General features: G+C 36.7%; 1 protein-coding gene across 2 annotated transcripts in view; it reads left to right on the forward strand.

Moving 5' to 3' along the window:
* Positions 1-856: 856 nt before the first annotated feature.
* Positions 857-25,519, forward strand: part of LOC135687393 (uncharacterized) — a 29,340-nt gene continuing 4,677 nt past the window's right edge. Inside the window, exons 1-21 of one of the 2 annotated variants that reach the window (XM_065203937.2) lie at positions 857-1,186; positions 2,587-2,650; positions 3,333-3,490; positions 4,651-4,700; positions 5,473-5,634; positions 6,031-6,101; positions 6,332-6,462; positions 8,453-8,516; positions 8,837-8,991; positions 9,406-9,474; positions 10,378-10,421; positions 11,802-11,963; positions 12,172-12,750; positions 13,328-13,596; positions 15,588-15,821; positions 16,883-17,010; positions 18,784-18,918; positions 19,561-19,687; positions 21,181-21,365; positions 23,425-23,776; positions 24,697-24,915. In XM_065203937.2, coding sequence (XP_065060009.2) covers positions 1,113-1,186; positions 2,587-2,650; positions 3,333-3,490; positions 4,651-4,700; positions 5,473-5,634; positions 6,031-6,101; positions 6,332-6,462; positions 8,453-8,516; positions 8,837-8,991; positions 9,406-9,474; positions 10,378-10,421; positions 11,802-11,963; positions 12,172-12,750; positions 13,328-13,596; positions 15,588-15,821; positions 16,883-17,010; positions 18,784-18,918; positions 19,561-19,687; positions 21,181-21,365; positions 23,425-23,776; positions 24,697-24,915 — 3,432 coding nt within the window. In that variant the 5' untranslated portion in view covers positions 857-1,112. The remainder of the gene's footprint in view (positions 1,187-2,586; positions 2,651-3,332; positions 3,491-4,650; positions 4,701-5,472; positions 5,635-6,030; positions 6,102-6,331; positions 6,463-8,452; positions 8,517-8,836; positions 8,992-9,405; positions 9,475-10,377; positions 10,422-11,801; positions 11,964-12,171; positions 12,751-13,327; positions 13,597-15,587; positions 15,822-16,882; positions 17,011-18,783; positions 18,919-19,560; positions 19,688-21,180; positions 21,366-23,424; positions 23,777-24,696; positions 24,916-25,519) is intronic. The other variant, XM_065203938.2, reaches the window with a different exon arrangement.

A 25,519-nucleotide genomic window follows, 5' to 3' on the forward strand; every position in this document is an offset into this window, starting at 1 on the left:
TTTCATTCGGAGGAAGCAGGGGCGTAGCTAGTTGGGATGTGACACCCCAAATTTTTCATGAGCATGTGGGAAAATTGTTAGTTGGTGCAAAAGTTCCCTGGTTTGTCGGTAAAGTCGTTCATAAAATAGCAGCCATTAGCTACAGAAAGAAAGGTAATTTAAGCCTACTAGAAGGGTCAATTAGACCAAAGGGTAAATTAGAACGATGTAACTAATTCAACATTTACAATAGGAAACATAATTTGGAAATCACACTTCAACTTAATCCCACAAAAGAAGCAGACAATTTTTACCAAGGCACCGTGTTCTTGTTTCTTTAACATTCTATAAACTGTTTTTAAGACCCCTAAGTAACAATTCTGCATTCCATTTTTAGTAGCACCAAGATGGTGATCAACTCAAAAGATCTACTTTATTTAGCAGGAGAATAAATATTCAGAAATACATTGGTGTTTTTTTTAATGAGCTGGGCACTTACAGTCGTTCGACGTACGTCGTGTTTATTTCATTTTGCGAATCGAGCATCGATGTTCCTATGAACTGTGTTCTGTATGAACAAAGAATTAAGCAAAACAAAATTTAAGCCTTTTAAATTAAATACCACTGTCAGTGAGCCTGCCTTATTTTAGGTGCTTCTTTAAACACTTCTTTAGAAAACCTAGGATTTTTTTCAAAAAACTACCCTTTTCCTGCCCTTCTAACATTCAAGATTTGTTTATAATTTCACACTTTGAGCCCAGAATTATACTAGCTGATTATTTACCAGAGTGTTGAAAAAACCGATCCAAAAAAGAAAGTTTTTATAGAACAGTGTCTGAAGGAAAGAGATATTCAGAATTGCAACAACCACAACAACAGCAAGTCTTTGCCGAGGCGGGAAACACGAATCTAGGCCCACTGAAGACGGTTCAGTGAATTTTTGAAAGACACAAATTGTAAATGGTTTTACACTGATACAATAGTTTGAAAACTATTTTAACAAGTTTAGAAATTTTATTAATTAATAGAATAAACGTATGTTTGAAAGAAACCAAGAATAAAAGTGCTCCAAATTGAAGGCTTTTTCGTCTGCGTTTTGGCGGGTGGCCATCTTGAGATGATTGGAAATAAACATGGAGACATTTTTCAGTTTTGTCACTCCGAGATCAAACAGTCACTTGAGTGTGGACAATAAATCAGGCAAAAGGTACTTATAGACATGTTTTTTATTATGAATAGCTCAATCTGAAGTTTAAATTGCTTGGAACTGTTGACCAATGGGCTCATTGATCCACAGCCGTTCTCGTTCTTTTTATCCGAGCAGCCTCTGAAGGATTTTGCCACAGGCTTTGATTGAGCCAATACAAAAGTTTATGTATTATTAAGTAAAAGTTTATGTATTAAAAGTGACCGATAATAATTTTAATATGCTCATGAAAAATATCTTTCATTATATTATAATGTCTTCCATCAATAAATTAATTCGGTTTATGGGACTTGACACATTTAGTTTAGAGCTATGCACTTATTTGGTGATAGACAGCATCATAGACTTTAGGCCAAATTTTTAAGATCTCCATGTGAGGCTTGGGTTTTACCAGTACACTAACGAGTCCAGCTCGGATGAGTCTTGTTTATGAAAATTATATATTTATTGATTTTTTTCTTTATTAAGATTAATTTATGTTGTCATAATTTCATGAATGTGTATCATATGACATAAACACATCCTTTTTGATTTGAAGAAACATCAATAGTAAAAACACAGATAAAAACACAAGACTAAAATACCCCAAAAAATAGGAAAAATCTAAGAAACATTGCAAGGCTCAGGTAGAGGGATAGGGGAGAAAAAACAGAGTTTCATCAAATAAAATCTTTTGAAGAACAGATTGAATCTTGAATAGAACAAGTAGAATCTGTTAAGGTGTGACATGTCTTCATGATGAGAGCTTGAAGAGAATCAGAAATTTAATCTGGAAGTTACAGGTACAGACTTTCTCCATCTAGTAATATTTAAGAAACCTTTAGGGCTGAAATCAACAAAATGTTAAGAAACTTCAAGCCTACTTGGTCTTACATGTTTCTTAAAGTAAAAAAGGCCAGTATTTTGAAATACTTTTAAATGTGTCGAAATCCAATTTTATGTTCAGTTTGTTTGATTTTAATATTCAAACATACAAATCTTCAAAATAAAACACCAGTTTCCATATGCTTTAAATCCACAAAAATGCATCTTTTATGTTACATAACTAATAAGGATATTCGCATATAAGAATTAGGTAAAGGATTAGCCCTCTCAATAGATGACTAATTAAGTAGAGAGCATATTACTCAAAATGTTTTCGAAATAAGTAATCAGATATTGGTAATTTATTCAAGCAGTCATCAATGCTAACATTTTGTATTTGCTACCTAGCATCTGAAGGTAGTTTAAGGACACTGAAAAGCTGTGCTTATCAAGCAGTGTTCCAGTCCTTCCTGTAGATATGACCACACTTTGAGATTCCTATGCAAGATATAACAGAAAGCTTGCAACTCTCCTCACTCTAGGTGAAAGTTTGGTCATGCCAGGGACTTCTAACAATAATACTTTTCAATTTTTAGGCAATTTAAATTCTACAAGAATGGAAGCAAACAAGAGAGTGTCACGGTTGAAGTTCCAGCAAAAGTAAGACTTTTCTTATATTTCAATGTGACAAGGTGGGCCTCAAATTATCCAATAAATTGGTCTTAAAAACAAGTTGTGATGGCACATCTTAATATGTACTTAAGATCCCAGTAACTTGTCAACCAATGCTGTCCCCAGTACTCTTAAAATCAGGAGCTTGTAAGTATTTCACAATGCAATCTCCTTAGGATTCTTGTCTCCATACAGAAACATACACCATTAAGGGCCATAGCTGCTGTTGTTCATAAGGGTATGCCCCTCCAAAAACTATAGAAATCCTTTCTTTTCAAGGAGCAATTCTTTCTGGTCCTAGTGTTATTGTCTTCTTATGGTACTCCACCAGAGCTTTTCCAGATGCACGATTCTTCATTGACTTTGCAAAAAAGTGTGTTTGCAATAAAAAATTATCATTTGTCTACTTTAGAATGCTTGATTTCTATTATAATGCTTGTCCTGCTAAGACATGGTTTTTCATGATTGTGAAAAACAGTGTCCATTTAAAGGCTCTTGCATTGTAATAAACATGCTATCAAGTGAACCCAATAATAATGAAAAAGAATCACTCAAAAATTTAAATGGCAAATGAAAAAGTAGCTTGAAAGAAAACAGGTGATTTTATTTTGCTAAACATTATTTCTCTGGCTCCAATGGTAGTAAGCTTCTTTCTTTTTCACTCTTACAGGGCACAAATAAAACAAATGTTGGAAGCTCCTTATATTCAAGTTCTACAATTGTCAATAAGAACGTTTCAGGAAGAAGCAGTTGCAATCCATCCAAGGCAAATGGAGCTTTCCATCTAAAGAAGCAAGGATCAAGCAAGAGAAACACTTTTACTCAAAGGTACCCTTTTGACGTTTTGAAAGTTGTCCCCCTAATGTCATTCTATTGCATCTTGTCAATCCATGGACAAATTCAAAGAAAAAATGCAAATTTTCTAGAATTTTCTAGAATAGAGGGCCTATATAAAAATGGACTAATGGATTCTTTCCTCAAATCAACTCCTGGGGGCTTATAGGTTGTTGATGTTTTAGATGGGGACTTATTCAAAGGGGGCCAATACAAAGGCTGCTTGTAGAAAAGGGTTTATAAAAATCATCTCCAAGGTGCCATATCAATTGCCCATTTTACAGCTTTTTCACAGTTTTCAATCTTATTATATTCACAATTTTGTGCAACAACTATTTTTAAGATATCAAATTAAAGTCAGTCAAACTACAAAGTATATTTTAGTCTAAAATACTGATGCTTTTATTGTCTTTGGCAGTCTCTTCCTCAAAAATTTTAATGTCATGACATTTGAGGATTTCTGGTATTGCAATGAAAAATTTTAATAGTGGCTCTGTTACAAAAAAATGTCTGAATTATTTCCCCAACGGTACTGGCCCTATCAAGCTGTTCTAACAATATATTTTTATGATGTGATGAGAATCAAACCAATGGGAATAAATCCAATTTGAAGAATACAAATTAAGCAATAAAGTGAAAGATAACTTTTTCATTACTTGTTGTAAAATTTGCATTGTTCCTATAAAGATTTATTAAAATTTAGAGCTCCATCTTATTCGATAAATAATTTCTCATTTACTTTCTCATGCAGTTAAACATGTTTTGACTTCTGTGCAGCCAATTCTTCACATCATATCATTACTTTAGTTATGTTATGTTAGTTAAAATTGATATTATTTGTAAACAATTGTTAATTTAGAATCTAAACATTACTCAACTTCTCTAAACAAAACAATCATTCAAGAAGTATTTTTAATTTGTAAACCCAAAATTTCTACTTATCCATTATATATATCCTTTTAATGGCCGAACCTCATGCATGCTTTGTGATGAGCTGCAGAATTTGGTCAATTTCATTTATTGTTAGTACCACTAGTTTTTTCATGGGGTTTAACAGTTGGATATGTCCAAAAAACCTGTTTGTCATGGTATGCCATTAAAGACTTTTGTAAGATCTTAAGTACTCAAAGATTTTTCATTCAAATTCTTTGCAGTCGCATCAAGTCAAGTCCAGAATTTCAAAAGGGTAACTGCAATGGAACAGGTAAGTTAATTTTTTAACATGTTTGTGCAAGTGTTTTTAGAAGGTATTTTGTAGTGTAGCATTCAAACAAAATCCCATGAGTCTTGCCATATCCCATGAGTCATGAGCCATACCCTGGATACCTAGGACTTTCATTCATTGGCAATGATTTTCAATTCCCATTTGATCTTACAATCTTCTTCATATCATTGACTGGGAACCATTTTTGTTCTTTTTCTAGGCGTTTCATCTTTTTTAATGATATGATGTATTTTCTAACTTGGTTAGCTTTGTTTTTATTACCCTCGAGCTAATTCTATCTATTTTTTAATTATTGATATCTTTTCTGAACCAGACTATTTATAAAAATTCAATAGAAATAAGCAAATATTTTCTAAAAGGGGCGTTTTCTGGCTTTCAAGAAGGCGTGGCCTCAAACAATTTTCGGTCACATCCATTTCAGCCCCTCCACTTTTAGAGTGATGTGCGGTCCCTGGACTCAAATCTACTTCACTCGGACGATTTTTGATTCACACAGGAAAATGACACCTCATTCTCTTTCGGTCATACAAAGTTTTATAATCTGTGGAGTGAAATGTTTTTTCCAGTAAACTTCAAAATATTCTTCATTTTTTCGTCAAATTTAGATCGATATGTGCTTACCCAATAGCTTGGCACAACAAACTGGATAATACCTTTAAGTTTCGTAATGATGTACCCAAAATTTCTTCGTAACATTTTTCTCACCGAAACGGTGTTTGAGAAATCGTGACATCAAAACGCTTGGTTATAGTTTCAGATTCAAAAGTGGTTAGCATCGACTTGACATCTGATGGACAAAGTGAACAGAAAATATCTGCAGATGACTGGAAACAGGATGCAGAATTTGACAATTTAAATGATGATTTGTTCGAAAGTGAAATAGAATCAGAAATTGGTAAAGAAAATTTATTTAGTAAGTATGTTATCCCTAGTATTAAAAAATTGAAAGGTAATTAAAAAACCATTTTGAACTGGAAATTACTTTTTTTTCATATTTTTGTCCCATTTTCCCAAACTTTAGTTCATGTCACAAGTCTGGTATGTTGTGAATGAGTGAGTGATTAAAGTATCTGTCTTTATTGAGTTATTTTCGTGTGTGTTTATTAAAAAATTTGTTGAATTAAGTTATTTTATCCTCTCCCTTTTTTGTATCACTGTGAAAATAATTTAATTAATATTGCATGAGCTAAGAGATTTTGTAGAAATAAAATTAAAAATAAAGTCTTTGTGAATCTTTAGATAAAATCATGTGTTTTACTCTAGCCAATACCTGGCTATTACACTTAGAATGACATTTTACGAATCTTAGGTCACATTGACACTGGAAATATTCTTGAAGATCGACAGAAAGAAACAGCATTTAACGAGGATGATTTTTTTGTAAGTTTTCACAAAATTTATGATATATCATATTGTATTTCAATTTCTCATTAGTAATCTTTGAGTTTGTCTCATTGATTTCTTTTGATCCCCATATAAAGCTTTAAATTCAGTTCTTAGACAAAATTTCGCTACTAGGGAGCTGGTTTTTTATGTTCTAAGCATTTCTTCCACCGAAAACTGTCCTCAAGTGAATTATTTTTTATCTTGTTATGGTTCTTGGTTGCCAGGAAGATGAGAGTGTTTTTGATGACGAGGACATTGCTTTGTTTGGTTTGCCCATCAAGCAAAACAAGAAACAGGAGAAAGAACAAATGGAAAAAGAAAGTAAAGACGAACAAAGTATAAATAGCACGAAGAGGTTAGTACAAAATTATATTGAATATACACGCAGTCCGATATTGCAACTGCCTGATATTTTAGATGCTGTCTTATTGAATATACACGCAGTCCGATATTGCAACTGCCTGATATTTTAGATGCTGTCTTATTGAATATACACACAGTCTGATATTGCGACTGCCTGATATTTTAAATACTGTCTTATTGAATATACCCAAAGTCTGATATTGCGACTGCCTGATATTTTAGAGACTGTCTTATTGAATATACACACAGTCTGATATTGCGACTGCCTGATATTTTAGATGCTGTCTTATTGAATATACACACAGTCTGATATTGCGACTGCCTGATATTTTAAATACTGTCTTATTGAATATACACACAGTCCGATATTGCGACTGCCTGATATTTTAGATGCTGTCTTATTGAATATACACACAGTCTGATATTGCGACTGCCTGATATTTTAAATACTGTCTTATTGAATATACACACAGTCCGATATTGCGACTGCCTGATATTTTAGATGCTGTCTTATTGAATATACACATAGTCTGATATTGCGACTGCCTGATATTTTAGATGCTGTCTTATTGAATATACACACAGTCTGATATTGCGACTGCCTGATATTTTAAATACTGTCTTATTGAATATACACACAGTCCGATATTGCGACTGCCTGATATTTTAGATGCTGTCTTATTGAATATACACACAGTCTGATATTGCGACTGCCTGATATTTTAGATGCTGTCTTATTGAATATACACACAGTCTGATATTGCGACTGCCTGATATTTTAAATACTGTCTTATTGAATATACCCAAAGTCTGATATTGCGACTGCCTGATATTTTAGAGACTGTCTTATTGAATATACACACAGTCCGATATTGCAACTGCCTGATATTTTAAATACTGTCTTATGAAGAAAGATAAAAGAAACATTTTTCTTCTGTAAATGTTTAGGCAATGTTTGGGTAACGTCAACTTTCGATCATTCGATCAGACTTTTGTTTCCCTTGAAATTTCACTTTATTTCAATTCCCTTGAAAGTTTCAATTCATCTTAATTCCCCTGGACTGTGCTGAGTCCCGCACTCTGAGTAGAGTGGTTCTCCTGGGAAAATAAAGTGCACTTTTGCCTTTTGTATCCTGTATTTTGTTCTCCTGTTATTGTACTTGTTTAGTGTAATGGCCATCAGGGAGTTATTTGCAATTTTAGTCCCGGTAGAATCGTTGTTGAAACCTTTTAGTTTAACATGTGCACCATCTGAGTGCACCATCTGAGTGCACCATCTGAGTGCACCATCTGAGTGCACCACGACATGGAAATCTTTTTGAAGATCATCATTAAGAAAAAACCTTCTAGATTGCTTATTCAACAAAAAACTATCGATTTTCTAGATTGATATGAACAAAAGTGTAGCGTTTCGAGACAACGCTTTTGATAATGTGACTAACAGCAAGTCGGACTGGTCACTAGCCGGACTGGTCACTAGCCGGACTGGAGAGCTTAAAAGATAGTTTAAAAGCCGGACTGGTCACTAGCCGGACTGGATAGCTTAAAAGATAGTTTAAAATCCGGACTGGTCACTAGCCGGACTGGATAGCTTAAAAGATAGTTTAAAAGCCGGACTGGTCACTAGCCGGACTGGATAGCTTAAAAGATAGTTTAAAAGCCGGACTGGTCACTAGCCGGACTGGATAGCTTAAAAGATAGTTTAAAAGCCGGACTGGTCACTAGCCGGACTGGATAGCTTAAAAGATAGTTTAAAAGCCGGACTGGTCACTAGCCGGACTGGATAGCTTAAAAGATAGTTTAAAATCCGGACTGGTCACTAGCCGGACTGGATAGCTTAAAAGATAGTTTAAAAGCCGGACTGGTCACTAGAGTTTTTCTCGATAAATACAGTCTTTTGCTCTTTTGTTTGTTTCCCTCCTAAAACTATTACCTTTAATATAAAGTGTTAAATTCATAGTAACGAAGTTCTGTTTTTCTAGGCAGTTTAGGTTTTACAAGACTGGAGGCAGCTTTCAGACTGTTGATGTGGCTTCTCCTTCAAAAGTATGCCTTTTATTTCAATATGTTTTTTCTGATATCTATTTATTTTCATTCCTGATATCTTATTATCTTTATTCTAATGTTCTAACACCTGCAATAGTCTTTTTCAGTTCATTCTTTTTCATTTTAAATGTTTTGATAATTCCAATACCGTGAACCAAGGCTTTGCACGCATTATTGCCTAAAATTGCCGATTGGACGGAGGTTTGCCTCACACGTTGGAAGAATTTTACTCGTTCGTATCCCCAACATTTCTGAGCCCCGCTTATCAAGACTGCCTTGTGCTTAATTCTTCACCCATGTACTATTTTCTATCCTCGCAGTGCACTAGGGAAACAAATGTTCCGGGTATTTCTCCAAGCTCTACCATTTCTACAAGAAGCTTTCCAGCCAAGAATGATTGCAAATCAACAACATCAAGTGGTCCTTTTCATTTCGGTATGCAAAAGCCGAGAAAAAAATCTACTGGAAACCCAAGGTGAAATTTTCTTGTTCTTCTATAGAGTACTATTCAGAAAGATTATAAAAGTTATAAGATGAGTTTTAAAGAAGATATGAGACGATCTTGCAAGAACGATTATCCGATCATAAGTCATTGTCCAATTCGGAACCAATAATTCATGATAATAGAACGATTATCCAAATAATATCATTATTGTCCATTTCAGGATGACCAACTCAATCTTGCCAATCTCACCTATGTCGCATTGAGTTTTCAATTATTAGAAAAACCTGCTGGCAAATTAAAAAATTTTAAAGATTTTGAAGACAAGAGACAATTTTGTGATGTCATCATGTTAGTAGTCTCTTGGCCATATAGAATCTGTTACTGGCCCTTCGCAAACTTCGAAGATTTATAGGGTCTAATACTGCGATTTTGTGTGGCTTTTAGGCAGCAAAAGCTTTCATTTGGACGCCCAGGCACGAATTCTTTTACATCCAATGACACTTTAAAGAAAAGGTCAGTTTTTATACCTAATTGCCTATCTATAGACCATCTCGGAGAACACATTACAAAATATATGGATTTAATACCGTATCATACAGATGTACCCAAAAATGGAACTCAATTCCAAATGAGATAAAGTACTCCCCTACTTTATCAATATTCAAGAAAAAACAAGGTCCATTGCTAATCAATAAAATTCAGATTTTCATTCTAACCTTTTTTCCTCTATTCTAAAGAGGTTTCACGGCCAATAAAAAAAGAGCTGCCTCTATTCACCATGAATGGCTCCCTGGTTTGCCCCATCGGATTGGAATTTGCTATCGAACAATAGAATTCCATAATTGCGTCGCGAACTCCGAGATGGTCTATTTCAGTTCTCTTGTTATACAAGGAATAGGACACAAGTTATGTTTCAAATTTGGTAGGGGGGGGGGGGGATGACCTGAATTGAAGAATTGCGGTTCCCCATATTTGAAATAAACTTGTTCAATGTGGAAGATCTTTGGCCCCTTTTGATTTAATTGTTCTTCATACCATCATTCATTTCTTGACCAGCACAAACAATTTTATTACTAGCTATATTTTGCAGCTATTTATTTGAGTAAAATGGCTTTTAGATAGATTTCTACCGAAACGCTAATTAAAAATTGCTATCGATTCACACAAACAAAAATAGATTTATGCTATTATCATGGTATTGCAGAAAGCAATTTTGGTAATGCATGTCTATTTGATTCCTGCATTTTTACACGGAGTGGGCTTATTGTCTTCCATGGTAAGAAATACAAATAAAACACAGTTATTGAGAGTTTGAAGGAGCATTTTGATGGAGCATAATCATCTCTTTGCTAGTTCCAACTTTACTTGCATAGTTTAATGTAATTTTTAATACATTTATTGCCTTGTTATTCCTAGCGATCCAACTCGAACATTGTCAAAAGTAAACCGAAGTAAAACAGGTAGGTAACCCGTGTAACACAGGTCGCATTATATAACCACAGTCCATTTCAGTAATTTTCAAGACAATAGAACAGGCAGGTAACCTGTGTAACATAGGCTGTATTATTCCATTTCAAAAGTTTTCACTGCAGTAAAACATGTAAGTAACCTGTGTATCACACGTTATAATTTATAACCATGGTCCATTTCAATAATTTTCACTGCAGTAAAACAGCCAAGTAGCCAGTGTACCACAGGTTGCGATATGTTACCACTTTTCATGAATTAAAAGCACTATGTCTCAGCGCATTTCGCTGGCCATTTAAATTCCCATTGGTTAGACTATACAATAGACCTATTGTTACGGAGCCAATCGGCTAATCCCTGATGTTTATCTTCGATTTTAAACACGTTGCAAAGCCTATTGTCAACTCTGAACAAAGTGCCTTTAACCTCACTTCATTTAAACAAGCAAGTAACCTGTGTAACACCGCTGTTTTCACTTCCTCGCGATACCTATGCCGTTGTGAATATGAACAAATATCATTTATCGATCAGTTGAATCTATCAAATGAGCACCTGCTCTTTTCCCGTCAAGTCATTGTAATTTGTTCTTGGTTCTAAAGGTTTTGAACCATTTTATGTGAACCATTTTTGAACCGATATGTTACTTAGATTTACAATACAATACTCAAAGCTAAAATCAAAGTTAACAATGTGTTACTCACAGTTACAACATGAAACGCTAAGCTGCGTTTACTGTTACTGTTACGGTAACTGTTAATTCAAAACGAAGATTTGCAATTTGAAATCCAAGGTTACACCTTAATACTCAAGGTAACAACCTAAATCTCAAGGTTACAGCTTAAAACTCAAGGTTACAACCTAAATCTCAAGGTTACAGCTTAAAACTCAAGGTTACAACTTAAAACTCAAGGTTACAACTTAAAACTCAAGATTACAACTTAAAACTCAAGTTTACAACTTAGAACTCAAGGTTGCAACTTTAAACTCAAGGATACAACTTAAAGCTCGAGTTTACAACTTAAAACTCAAGTTTACATCTTAAAACTCAAGTTTACAACTTAAAACTCAAGATTACAACTTAAAACTCAAGTTTACAACTTAGAACTCAAGGTTGCAACTTTAAACTCAAGGATACAACTTAAAGCTCGAGTTTACAACTTAAAACTCAAGTTTACAACTTAAAACTCAAGTTTACAACTTAAAACTCAAGTTTACAACCAAAAACCCAAGGCTACAATTTAAACCTCAAGGTTACAACTTAAAACTCAATAATACAACTTAAAACTCAAGAATTTAAAACTATTTTGTCTGTGAGTATCAACAATTGACAGGCTGGAAAACAACTATTAATTTTATGAAATCATTGTTTAAAGTTTCAGATTCAAAGGGTGTAAATATTGACCTAACTTCTGAGGGACAAGGCGAGCGAACATTTTCTCTGGGCGATGGACGACAAAGTTCTTGTTTTCTAAACCTAGAGGATAATATCTTTGAGGACGAAAGAGACACGCCCAGTTTTGACGAAGACGCCAAAGGTAGCGTTGTATTTTAATTTTACTTTCTACAGGCCGAAAAAAGCTTATGTGTGATATTTGAGTAGACAGTAGCTTAATGAGTGATTTACTATCAATTGTAGCGTATGACAATCTCAAAACTATGTTTAAATTGCTCGATGAGACGCTTAAAGTGTGCATGAAAATTTTCTTCTTGTCGCAACATAAATAGGTAGTCTTTTTCTTACAGCTGCTCGAGTTTGCAAGCGAACGGTAAATTCAAGTGGAAGGAATTCGAGCCAGCCTTGGAGCAGGGATGTTTCGCCTTCTGCAAGCACCGTACCTTCGCCTCAACCTTGTGCCGATGGGTTTTTTCACAATGGCTCACCTGTGTTTTCTACTGACGCGAAATGGCCTGGGGCTAGCGGTGAATCCAATACGTCACATCGTTCTTCAAACAGTCCCTGGCTAAACGCACAGAACTTGAACGCCCAATACAGTAATGCCATAACACAGGACAGGAATTCTTCTCCTTCGTTCTACAGCACGCCAGCGTTTACCATGTCTGAAACTAAAAGGACTGCGAAACAAGCAAAAACGAACAGTGATAACGCCCTTGAGAGCTGTTTCCTTGATGATAGCTTCAACATTGACGATTTTGATTTACCTGATGAATGTAGTTCTTCGCCATCGTCATCTGCGCCGGATGCCAGATACACTTATGCGACTAGCACGAAGCCGTTGCTCAATTTAACCAAACAAACCAAAGCGGAATGTCGCAGGGTGCAACAGAAAAAAAGCGAACAGAAGCAGATACAGCCAGCACCAGGTTTGTTTTCATTTCTCAGTTTAGTGGGCATCAATACACCAATTCAACTTACAGCCCCATTTTGAAAAATTCTTCATTTTTTTCGTACAAAATGTTTGACACCAGATTCGGATTGTGAACAAGAATTTAAGTCTACTTGAGGGTTTTCATTATATTATTGCTCGCGATATTGATTTTGCTACGACATAAAGATACACAATTTATAGGGGTTTTATTTTATTGCTTTAAGTTTCACCCGGAATGATTTTTGCTGTCAAATCCCTCTCCGTTAAATCTAAAATAAAAGCACAAACAATATGAAAAAATTGTATCCGGCATAAAATTGTGGTGATAAAACGAAATCTGGGCTTAAAAAGTTGTACAATGAAGTTCGAAGAAATTTGCAGAACGAGACCTTAAGTTAAATTGGTGTTGTCTTAGCTGTAATTTTTCCTAAGCTTGAAATGAAATATTCCATTATTTCCGTTAATTCCATTTTTCCAAGCTTTCGAAGCAAAATTTAAGTATCGTAATGGAATATTTTGTACTTTTCTTTAAAACACAGTCTTTATTTTTTTAACTACAATTGCTTTTTTAGAGAAGTACAAGCCTGAAGATTGTCCCTATTATGGGGAAATGAAGAAGATTTTCAAGAAAGTGTTTGGCTTGAATAAATTTCGAACGAACCAGCATCAAGCCATTCTGGCAGCACTAGCAAACAAAGATTGTTTCATACTCATGCCAACGGGAGGAGGGAAGAGTCTTTGCTATCAGCTGACGGCGCTCGTTACTCCTGGCGTTACGATCATCGTTTCGCCGTTGCGCTCTTTGATTTTAGATCAAGTTCAGAAACTACTTTCTTTAAAGGTAGGTGCTATTTAACATAGGTTTGTTTTTGTTATGCTGACAAAGATAGAATAAAATATCACCTTTAGTCCAGTTGGTTACTCAGGAAATTTCAAAACCTGTCTGAAAGTTATCCATGAAACGACGACGAAGGAGCGAAACATGTTCTGAATCCAACTATTACAAGATCCGCCGGTTGCGCATATTATCAGTATTCTACCGCTGACATTATGTACTGCAAACATATTTAGAGATATAATCAAGGGCAGATACAGAAAAAAATTTACGGTCGCACATTAAAAAGACTCAGTAGATGGTTTTGTGAGGCTCCCTCACGATCAAGGGCGGAGCTATGGGAGGGGCCCAGCCCAGGGGACCGGAGCAACTAGGCCCAATTTCAAAGCTTTAAAGGTGAAAACCCTGAAATTTTACAATGTCGATTATTTCAACCACCAAGAAGTAAAAAAAGCAACTTATTTCACCCAACTCAAGAAAAAATAAACTTGACTTTTAATCTGAAATATTAATTGCATTTTTTAAGCCCCTTTAAAGCGTTTAGGTTCGAAATGCGATTCGCCCCGCTAAGCAAGAACAGATTATGAAATGTACAGATGACGCAATATAGATGGACATTCACATACTGTCTAGCTGATACAATTTTATCGATGAAAGGCCTAAATTGGACGTCCTTTTCTTTGGGAGTGGAAATTGCGACATCAGCGAGGCTCCTAGGGCAACTTTTCGCCAGCTCTGAAACGACCAAATTGTTTAGTGCATCAAACATTTCTGTCTTTATGAGGTTTGCTAGATTCTCCAACAAACCCACACCCAGTTATAACAGATCCAAAAGTGTACCCCCCTATACCGCTTCCATATAGGGAAAGGAAATCGGGAGTCTTCTCCTTCACATCTGTCGATCTCATGCACTTTCTTTCCATGCCAGTATTTGTGCGGCACGGTAATCTAACATAGTATTTACAGTCTTTTCGTGCCGCACAAATATGTAAAAACTGCAACAGTGATTGGTGCGAATTGGTTGATTATTTGCATAACAAAGAACCCTGCATATTTTTGCGGCACGGTTGACATGCTTAAAAATCATCCTGTTCACGGCCTATGATAGTGCTTTACCAATGTCTTCTATGTTGATTTTATTTTTATCAAAGGGTTGGTTGCAAGATCGACCGAGGTCGGTCCTGTGTTTATTGGGTATAGAAGTGAAATGTATAGCTGTAGGGAGAAAAATACATGATTACCGTGAATCCTCGAATAAGCCCCACCCTCGAATAAGCCCCCCCCCCTCGAATAAGCCCCCATCTAAAAAAAATAATTTTTGCCAATAAGCCCCCATGGGGGCTTATTCGAGCGAGGCATAATCGCAGAATAATATCTTATTTCAAGAAAGCCTCCACAGGACAATAGCTATATAGTATTACTTCCTTTGACTGGAGACCAAAAAGCAAAAAAGGCAACTTTTGTGATGATAACAAGTTATAATATTTGTTTGTTAGATCTTCACAGTTTTTGTAATTTTTCGGCTTATTTCATTGAGAAAATTATGTCATTTTTATGTCGACCTTTGAGGGAAACACTAAACTTTGAAATAAGCCCCCCTCTTGAATAAGCCCCCCCTCGAATAAGCCCCCACCCAAAAATTTATTTTTGCAAATAAGCCCCCGGGGGCTTATTCGAGGATATACGGTATGGTAAATATGCTTGCCTAATTCTAACGACTGAAAACTCAATTTTGAAAATCTGACAGTCTTCTGTGCGATCTGCGCGACACCCTGTATCTGCCCCTGGATAAAATTGTCAAGAACATTTGAATTTTAGATTGTTTGTTTACTTTTTACTTTCATATTATTTCAGCCTGTTTTTTAACTTCAACTCAAGAAATACAAAATTATGAATTGGACTTTACACCCACTTTAGATCTATAGCCTGGCTTTTACTTGGAAGATTTTGAAGATGCCATCATGAATATTCTACCGTCTCTCCCTGTGAAATTTCAGGTTCCCGCTGCCCATCTGTCAAGCGACCAAACAGCTGCGATGGAATCACAAATTTACGTCGACCTTCGTCGTTTATCGCCTGAAATCAAGCTACTTTACGTCACACCTGAAAAGCTAAGCATCAGCGAAAAATTGGCATCCGCTTTGCAAAGCTTGAATCGAAGGAAACTGCTTGATAGATTTGTTATAGACGAAGCCCATTGCATCAGCCAATGGGGACACGACTTTAGAAAGGTGTTTATTTAGAATTTTATTTATAGTAGAGATCCTTACTTAATAGACGCAAGTTTTAGCGTAGTTGGTAAATCTCGATTAGCAATTTGCGATATCCTTTTCTTGGAAACCCACATTAGTTGCAATACACATTGCTATACATCACGTCACCTTACGACCTATCACGACCTCTCGCGACCTCTCACGAGCTCTCATAACCTATCGCGACCTCTCAAGACCTATCGCGACCTCTCACGACCTATCACGACCTCTCACAACATATCACGACCTCTCGCGACCTATCACGACCTCTCGCGACCTCTCACGAGCTCTCATAACCTATCGCGACCTCTCACAACCTATCACGACCTCTCACAACCTCTCATGATCTCTCACGACCTCTCACAACCTATCACGACCTCTCACAACCTATCACAACCTATCACAACCTCTCACAACCTATCAAGACCTCTCACAACCTATCACGACCTCTCACAACCTATCCCGACCTCTCACAACCTCTCATGATCTCTAAAGACCTCTCACGACCTCTCACAACCTATCACGACCTCTCACAACCTCTCATGATCTCTCACGACCTATCACAACCTATCACGACCTCTCACAACCTCTCATGATCTCTCACGACCTCTCACAACCTCTCACAACCTATCACGACCTCTCACAACCTCTCATGATCTCTCACGACCTCTCACAACCTCTCATGATCTCTCACGACCTCTCACGACCTATCACGACCTATCATGATCTCTCACGACCTCTCACGATATCTTTTGACATCATATGACGTCACACTTTCCATGCTACACGACACTACACTTCACGACACTACAAGATACTACACGCAACTACAAGATACTGCACGATACTACACGACACTACACGACACTACATGACACTACTGGACAATGCACGAAACTAGAATACCCGTATTTCCCTTGCTCAACACAATCCGACACTACGCTACACGATTATACACAGCATTATTTTACTAGAATATGTTATACTTGCTAGGTAACTTCCTACTGTTCTTATAATTGTCTTTCATTTTCCCGCCTTAGGACTACAAAAAGCTGCATCTTTTACGTGATCACTACCCTAATGTCCCAGTCATGGCATTAACCGCAACGGCAACGCCTCGTGTACAAAAAGATGTTTTGAATCAACTGCGTTTGCGCAACCCGGAAATGTGAGTTTGTTTTCCTAGAATTGCTTGACTTATCATATTACGATATGATATTATTAAGTAGGTGTGTATACACGAAAATAAACCCTTCAGCACCTAATAAAAACTTTATACAATCTAATGAATAAACAAAGGTGAAATCAAAAGCAAAATTTGAGTGAATTTTTAATTTAGCTGTTTTTCCAGGGGCTCGTGTTTTGACGTTAGTGTATTTAATCAGCCAGTAGGTTTTGCTTTCAGTTGTCTTTTAAAGCAATGAAGAGTTAAGGCCTTTTGTATATCAACAGAAGTGTTGTTCCACTTTTTTAGAGCCGAGCTATTTTAATTCTTTTTTCGCATGTTCTGTATTTAGTGTTGGGATCTGAAGATCTTGGCCACATGATTATATGTTATTAACCATGCGATATAGACTGGCAAAGTGAAGTCATCAAAAAGTCAATTTTTAGAATTATAGAATTCTGACACCATGTCCTGAAAAACACCACGAAACACCTATAAATTTGCAAAATCATTTGAATCTTTTGAAAACCGACTGAAATAGGGCCACATAAGCACGGGCTCTTTCCCCATCAAATTGGCTCTGGTTCTAAAATATATGAACCAGGCTCAAACAACTGCAAAACATAAGTAAAACTTAAAAATGAAAGTCAATTTCAAAAATTTCAAAACTTTTTCTATTCCCAAAAGAACAGTGCCTATGCTATGACAGCCCTTTAGGGGAATGTATTTTACTAAAAGCTGGATCCCTGTGGACCTTCTCTCATGAAAAGCGGTAAATCAAAAGAATTAATACCAGCTCTTGACATATAGTCTGCTGGAAGATGATGCTTGAAACAATCTTCTAGAAACTGTTACACTAAAAGTCATGTAACCAAATCATAAGGTTTCGTTTTTGTGACCCGCTTCAAGCCTTTCTGGTTGCCTGACCAGAAACTTCCCCCACTGTCTTCCTTCCAAGTATAATGACTCAAACTGTGACTCCTTGAGTCTATATCTACGTCTTAAAATACGAACTTTTATGCTAACTACGCCAGCTTTCCTTTAATTATGCAAAATATTTCAGCGTTGTCTTCTCTTTTAGTCCAGAGGAGTCTCATTATCCTTAGATCAATATTTCGAGTTCATTCTTCATACTTAGCTAACTTCCTTTTTGCAGCTGTAAAATAACACAGTCATTATATTTCTTAACCGTAGCAAAAGGTCCTTTAATTTCTTGTTAGTGATTTTGTCATAGTCAAGTGATGATATCAGAGTAAAGTGAGAAGTGGAGAAAGCACACATCCTTGCCTTACTCCTAACTTAACAGCCCACAGTCACTATTTTTACCGTTAACACATCCTTTGCACCTTTTCTTTGCAAGCATAAACGTTCTTTGAGATATTTATGCTCTTGCATTCAATGCTGAGATTTTTCATATTTTTAATATTAACTCATTTTTGAAGCTTCATAGTTAACTATGGAAAATTCGTTTGTATATCGTTTCTAAGTGACTAGGTCACAAAATCTATTTTGAGAAAATTTCATTTTGGATCCCATATCCTGAAAGAGCATCACAAAACCTTGCTTAATATGCAGAATCAGTTGAACGAGTTACAAATGCCCCCAAGATCCTGCCACCTTTCACCCCCAAGATGCTGCCAACCTCCTAAGACGCTGCCACCCCAAAAATGATGTAAACCCCCCCAAAATGCTAAGCCCCTTCTTTAGCAAATTATAACCTCAACTCTACTTTTTGCAGGCACGATAACTTTCATTTTTTCAATCGTTTTCTTTTAGCTATATCCAAAGTTTTAATCGCTCAAACTTGCAATACTCCGTGAGGCCTAAATCGAAGAAATCTCTCGAAGAAATTGTGAAAATGATCAAGAGTCAATATTGTAACAACTCTGGAATTGTTTACTGTTTGTCAAGGCAAGGATAATCAACGCTATATAAATTTTTGTTTCCTCAAAGTTGTGTTTATTGAAACTTATTTAACGATGTCTTTCTTCAAGAAACTCCAAGAATCGGTGTGCTTCACAAAGCCTGGCACAATGGGGTAAATTTGTGGACCTTGTGTGCAATTCCCTCAGGCCTTGTTACTTTGATCCACCATGTGGATCCACCCATCTCTTCTAAGTTTCCTTATACATTATAAATATTTACCTTTGGTTAGAGTTTATTCTTTTAAAACTTTCTGTTGGAAAATAAGTTTCAAGGTCTTTGAAATTAATGTTGCAAAAAGGGGTGTTTATGTAATACAAAAATAGGCGTTATTAAGCCTTCTACTGGATCAATACTAACCAACCAATTCTTTTTACTTAGGCCCATATTCTCTCATTCTTCGTACAAATAGGGCAGCTATTTTTTAAATATGTCGACAGTAAGATTCGTTTGGTTGTTTTTCAAGAGAAGCCAAGAAATGCTCTTGTGCAACCGGCAATTGTCTCGAGAAATTGATTGCGTTTTGTATTTTCATACTAGCCGGCCGTTATTAGGCCGGTTTTGAAGATTTATTCGCAAAGCATGCCGGTTGCGCAAGAGCCTTTAAAAACGTTTTTGTTGTTTTTGTAGACGAGACTGCGACACGGTAGCCCAGTATCTGCAAAATAATCAAATCCGTGCGAAACCATACCACGCGGGGCTCGCTGATAAAGCGAGAACATCTGTCCATGAGAACTGGCTGCAAGATAAATTTAAGGTAAGATAAGGTATTTTCTGTCTGTGCTCATTCGCTTTGTGTGCTAAAAATATGTCAGTATCAGGCCTGGAATTTCTGTTTTCATCGTAAGACGCAGATACCTTTCAAACAGACGTCTGCCAATCGAATGATTACTCGTTTGCAGAAGACAAAACGCTAAAGCCTGGGTTTTGTACCGTACTCTCTGGAATACAGTGAAGCCTCTATATGAAAGACACCTTGCGGTCCGTTATTGAGAGGTGTCCGTTGTATAGAGGTGTCCGTTGTATAGAGGTGTCCGGTTAATAGATTCTCAACTGTTAGTGCACACGTTTCAATATAATTACGGGTGAGAACAGAAGTACAATCATTTTTATAAGAACCAGTAAATTTAAGTTCAGACTGGCTGTTTTTAATTTTTCAGAAAATCTGAGGAACAAATTGTTCTTAATTTGTTCTTAATTTATAAGGGTGTTAGCTTTGCAGTTGCTAGCTATTTCGCTTTTGGGAGGTTTTCAACCTCGTTTGCAAACAAAGTGGTGATACATCCTTTATTTGGCGACAAGTTTGAAAATTTGCCGAAAAAGCAGCCCTAAATGGCAAAAAACTCATTTTGAGATAAAACGTTGTTTAAAATTGCATTTTATGGTAGCTCAATCCAGCTTGTTCTTAATTTGTTCGTAAAATTTTACCTGTTTTGGGGCCCGTGTTCTTATAAAAAGGCTGGAATTAGCTTTTTGCTGTCACTGCACAGGTGGCCCTCAGCTGGTACAACCAAACCATTTTCCAGGGATCTGTGCCCGGTTATCATAGCCCAGACTTTTTTCTGACCTCCTTATTCTTATTCGTTTTGGCTGGTGTTCTGTAAAAATTGTGTTCATCTATTGATATCTTTCGTAATAAGAGCACACACTCGAAAATGCCGGTACTATCGAACTTAGCATTTTAGATAAGCCTACAGTTCATTTATTCGAGAAAAAACGGCGTTTGTCTGCTGAAGACAAACAGGGAATGAATAAGCTAGGTTTTTTGTCAACTTCTGTTGATGACCTTTTTGGGTGGGGACGCGTTGCAAGATAACAGGATTGAAAAATAAGAAAACAGAAGAAGTTGACCCATTTCAAGCCTTGCTCTTTAACTTGAAGTCCTACTATGAAAATCTTACTCATCTACAAAACCCTTTTATGATTTTTTGAGAGATCCACATAAACCTACGAAAAAGTCTTGATTCTCAAATCTACCCATAGAGAATCTACCTTATACTGCAGGGGAGAGAAGGAACACAACTTGTCCCAACAACCAGATAGCTGATATGGAGGGTCGAATATTGGAGGCAAAAACAAGCTTCTCTTAAATGTATTGTACTTGCCCTATCTGGATGCACCATTTTGTGTGAGGTGGGATGCCCCTCTCCTATTGTCTCAAATAGCCCAATGTCCAACTTTCACCCACTATCTCTAACTGATCAGTACTGTAACAAGTCCCTTTATTGCTTTATGTGTCATCATTTTAAGGTCGTCTGTGCCACGATTGCTTTCGGAATGGGCATTGACAAACCAGATGTCAGATTTGTCATACATTATTCCCTGCCGAAATCAGTCGAAGGCTATTTCCAAGAATCGGGACGAGCTGGCCGTGATGGCAGAAAGGCTGTCTGCGTTCTCTATTACGCATATTCAGACATGCACAGAATTCGCAGGTCAGATTTAGTTCCTTATTAAATTTTTGTATTCAATACACCGCTTCAATCAACCAGCTTATTTTTTATTTCTTTATTTAATGAAATAATAATAATCATCAATTTATTTATAGTAGGCGGGTATAATATAGCTGTCTATGTACAATTTGTGTACAAGCTAATTTAGGCCTACTTCACAAAAATTTAGAATAAAAAGCAATTAATAATGAATAATTAATAATTACATATATAAAACAATTTGTTAATTAATGAAAGAAATGAAATTGAAGATTAAAAAAAGATTAAATTTTACAATGCGTTTACAGCTAAAAGATGTTTTCAAATTTTCACACCAAGACGATTTTTTTTTATTTTCTATTTTTTTATTTAAAGTTGGTGTGTACCAAATAACTACAAAAGGCTAGTTAAAACCAACTAGCTTTAAATATAGCATAGAAAGATAAATTAATTAACAATATAAAAAGATGAAATGATTAATATACAATATTATTGTTATGTGATGAATCCAGCGTTACTGGTTTATTGCCTACACAGGTCGTGGGTGCATTTGAATTCTGCGAAGATCTTTAATTTACGTTTGGATGTTCCCAAAGATTGAACAAATTTGATTTCAATCGGGATATTGTTTAAAATTTCTCTACATCTGTACGAGACAGTATAGAATCCATTTTCTAATTTGGCTCCATACTTTCAAATTTTCATATATTAAGTTATACATTCTGTTGGAAACAATATCTCCTCCGTTTAGGGTGGATTTTAGCCTTGTTTTGAAAGTCAAGTAAAATTTTTTATGTTGCTCAACTCAAAGATTTTGACCAAAAATTATGCACCTAACTTTAACCCAAGATACAAATTTACACCTTCCAGGATTTTGTGATGTATATTATGCAATGAAAACAAATTCGAGATTCTTTAAGGGTTTTACTGTGGAAAATGGCCAGGGATGTGAAATTACAACCCATATGGTTTTTTACGGACAAATCGAACCTATTTTTAATTCTCAAAATTTCAATCCTGCTTGGTTTTTAGATTCCTTTTATCCCTTATATATTTTTATTCCATCTTGTTTTGAAATCAATTAGAAGTGTTAAGATGGCTTGGTGCTTAGCGTGGCAGGCAAAGAATCTTTTGGTGGTACAAAACTTGAAAATGGCTTTGAAAAAAGCAAACATTTGAGTAAACCAAAGCATTTCGTCTGATACTCTTCAGAGTTTAAAACGTCGAAAACTCTACGCTAGGAAATATCAGAAACGCGAACACATCATTGTTGAGGTTGACCAATCAGTGCCGCTTTCCTATTGAGAATGTTACCAATGGAATCCTAAGGTGAAAACAAGCTCATTTTGTCTACACAATAACGGCTTTTTCGTGCTTATGTAGATAGATTCCAAAAGTGCTACAGTGCCTGCTTTTTGACTTGGAACACCCAGCAATTTACGCTGCATTTGATATCTTCCATTCCTTTCATGAAAAAAATTCTACTTCCGCTCCCTTCCCCCTAAAACAATGTTGATGATTTAGAGAAATATCATAAAAGAAGCGCAAAAGAAAGTGCTTCCTAAAATCCTAGTCCGTTTGATAGTAAACCAACATTGTTCCGTGGGGGAGAGGGGGATGATTGGTTTTGACCTTGAAAATTGATGTCAATGTTCCAAGACTTTTGGCAGGCATTGTAGATAGAACGACGATCGGGCTTTACCAGTAATCCGAAACATGTCGCCGGTCGCAGGCAACAGATCCAATTGTCTCTGGTCGCTACATGTTCATACTCTCACTTAGAGTGAAGGGAGCCCACTGTTATTCCAGGCATGGATATCCCAGAGTGGGTGCTTATGTTTACACGCAACAGATCCGATTGTCTGTGCTCCCCGGCATGACCAGACTTTCATTTAGAGTGAGGAGAGTCGCCAGCTCTCTGTTATTCCATGCTTACAGATCTTTAAGGGATTGGGGGGGGGGGAGGGCGGAAAGTACAAGGTTTTTCGCTGTTTCTTGCCATCTTGAAATATTTTACAACGAAAGGCTTTTTTAATAAATGAACGAGAAAATCTCTTTCAAGGATGATTGAGGGTGAACGCGAGTCAACATTCGAAACTCGCAAAGTCCACATGGACAATTTATTCAGAGTCGTTCAGTATTGCGAAAACATAACCGACTGCAGACGAGCACAGCTACTTCACTACTTCGGCGAGACGACTTTCGACGCATCCGACTGTGCGGAAAAAGCGGATACGGTATGCGACAATTGTATAAGCGGAGATGCGTGTCATATGCGAGACTGTACAGAAGCGTCGAAGCGGATTGTTACTGGCGTCAATAAAGTTGTACATGAAGGAAGCTGGAACTTTAGGCGGCCTCTTCGCAAGCCGCCGAATCGACTGACAATGAATCAGTTTATTGACGTTTTCATGGTACGTAATAAAACTCTTTTTACAATATCGTTTAGATTTCACTTTTTATTTTAAAAAGTTCAGCTTGAAGCTCAGTCAACATACCGTAAATTCTCTTTTAAGCCTCCTCTCTCAATTAAGCCCCCTTTCTTGTTAGCCTCCCTTTTCAGAGGGAAAAATTTAATTAGCCCCTCCTCTCAATTAGCCCCCCCCCCCCCCAATATCCGTTGGTACTTCAAGGGATGAAGTCGACCTTTTCGATTGCTCGATTTCAGAAGGCGACATGGCCCAAGATCATATTTTGGAATTAATAATTGATGACGATGATGATGACAATATTATTGATATAGAAGACTGATTTCAATTTAGCCCCCCCCCCTCTTATAAGCCCCTCTCTAAAGTGCTGAAAACAATAAGCCCCCCCGGGAGGCTAAAAAGAGAGTTTACGGTAATTTCTTACAATGTGGCCGAACCCTTAACTCGTAGTGGGGTAACTGAATTTCCTCTATGTATTAATGAAAATCACTACTTACCGGTCTGTTATAAAGTGCTTGATGCCATATAGGCAGCTGTAAGTGCTACTTCGTGTAATAGAACAGGGTGGTTCTAAGCTGCTAACCCGAGATCTCCTGAAGAGTGAGTTATTCACAAATCAGGCCTGTAGAGATAAACCATGTAGTTTTACTTTCTTCAACTCTATGATATATCACGCTCTACATGCTAACGTATTGAGCACTGTGCTACGGAAGTATCAAAAGACAAATTTCTAGTATTAGTATTATATAAACGGTTACATTTATACTACTCAATAATTCCTCACGTGTTTTTTACATATAATTTCTGTGTTCTCTTAGCACTCAGTAGGATCTTCAATTCTGACAGAATCTTCCTTTATTTTCTTCTTGGCATCTCACAATTTTCCCCACCCATTTTGTTTCAAGGGAAGCGAAAAGAGCAAGCTCAAAGATGGTTGTACCCTGTTCAACGCTGCTAATTCAGAGGAGCCAAAATTCAGCCGAAACGATGCAGAACGGCTTTTCAGAAACCTGGCATTACGAAATGTTCTCGAAGAAGAACTTGTTATCGGGCAGCATGACAATGTTATTTGTTATCTAAAACTTGGCGCGAAGGCAACCGATATAAAAGACGGCAGAATGCAGGTAGGCCTAGGTGATAAACAAAATTGGAAGATAAAACACTTGTTAACGGGCTATGCTCGAAACGTCGTTAATTAATAATCTTTCATTTATTCCTATTACAATTTTTACTTAAATTCCTAGTTATTTTCTATTATATTGTACAGCATGCAAGCTAGTATGTTTATGAAAACTTGAAGAGGCCTGAGAAAATGACTGCCATTCAATCTACTTTGTTACTGAGACTCGTATCCTCTCAGTTGTTGAAAGGAAAGATTTTCTTTATGGGGTAGGCCTATATTCATGAAATGTGCTTAGATTTCCGATTATTTTTCGCCAGCCTTTGAAACAAATATACACTACATTGCTACGTCATTGTAAGAACAGGGCGTGGTTTGGGTGTGGTTTGGGCGTGGTTTTGTCGAAGCACCTCTTATAGGTGCGAGGATGGCTCAGTTGTTAGAGGCGCTGACTACAGACCCAAGGGTCCATGGTTCGAGTCCCTGGCATGACCAAACCTTCACCCAGAGTGGGGAGAGTCGCCAGCTCTCTGTAATTCTAGGCATAGGAATCACGAGGTGTGGTCACATTGAGAGGAAGGACCAGGACACTGCTCGATAAGCATAGC

Source organism: Rhopilema esculentum, chromosome 20 (genome assembly GCF_057945365.1).
Source record: "Rhopilema esculentum isolate cy_ngs chromosome 20, ASM5794536v1, whole genome shotgun sequence".
Taxonomy (NCBI): domain Eukaryota; kingdom Metazoa; phylum Cnidaria; class Scyphozoa; order Rhizostomeae; family Rhizostomatidae; genus Rhopilema; species Rhopilema esculentum.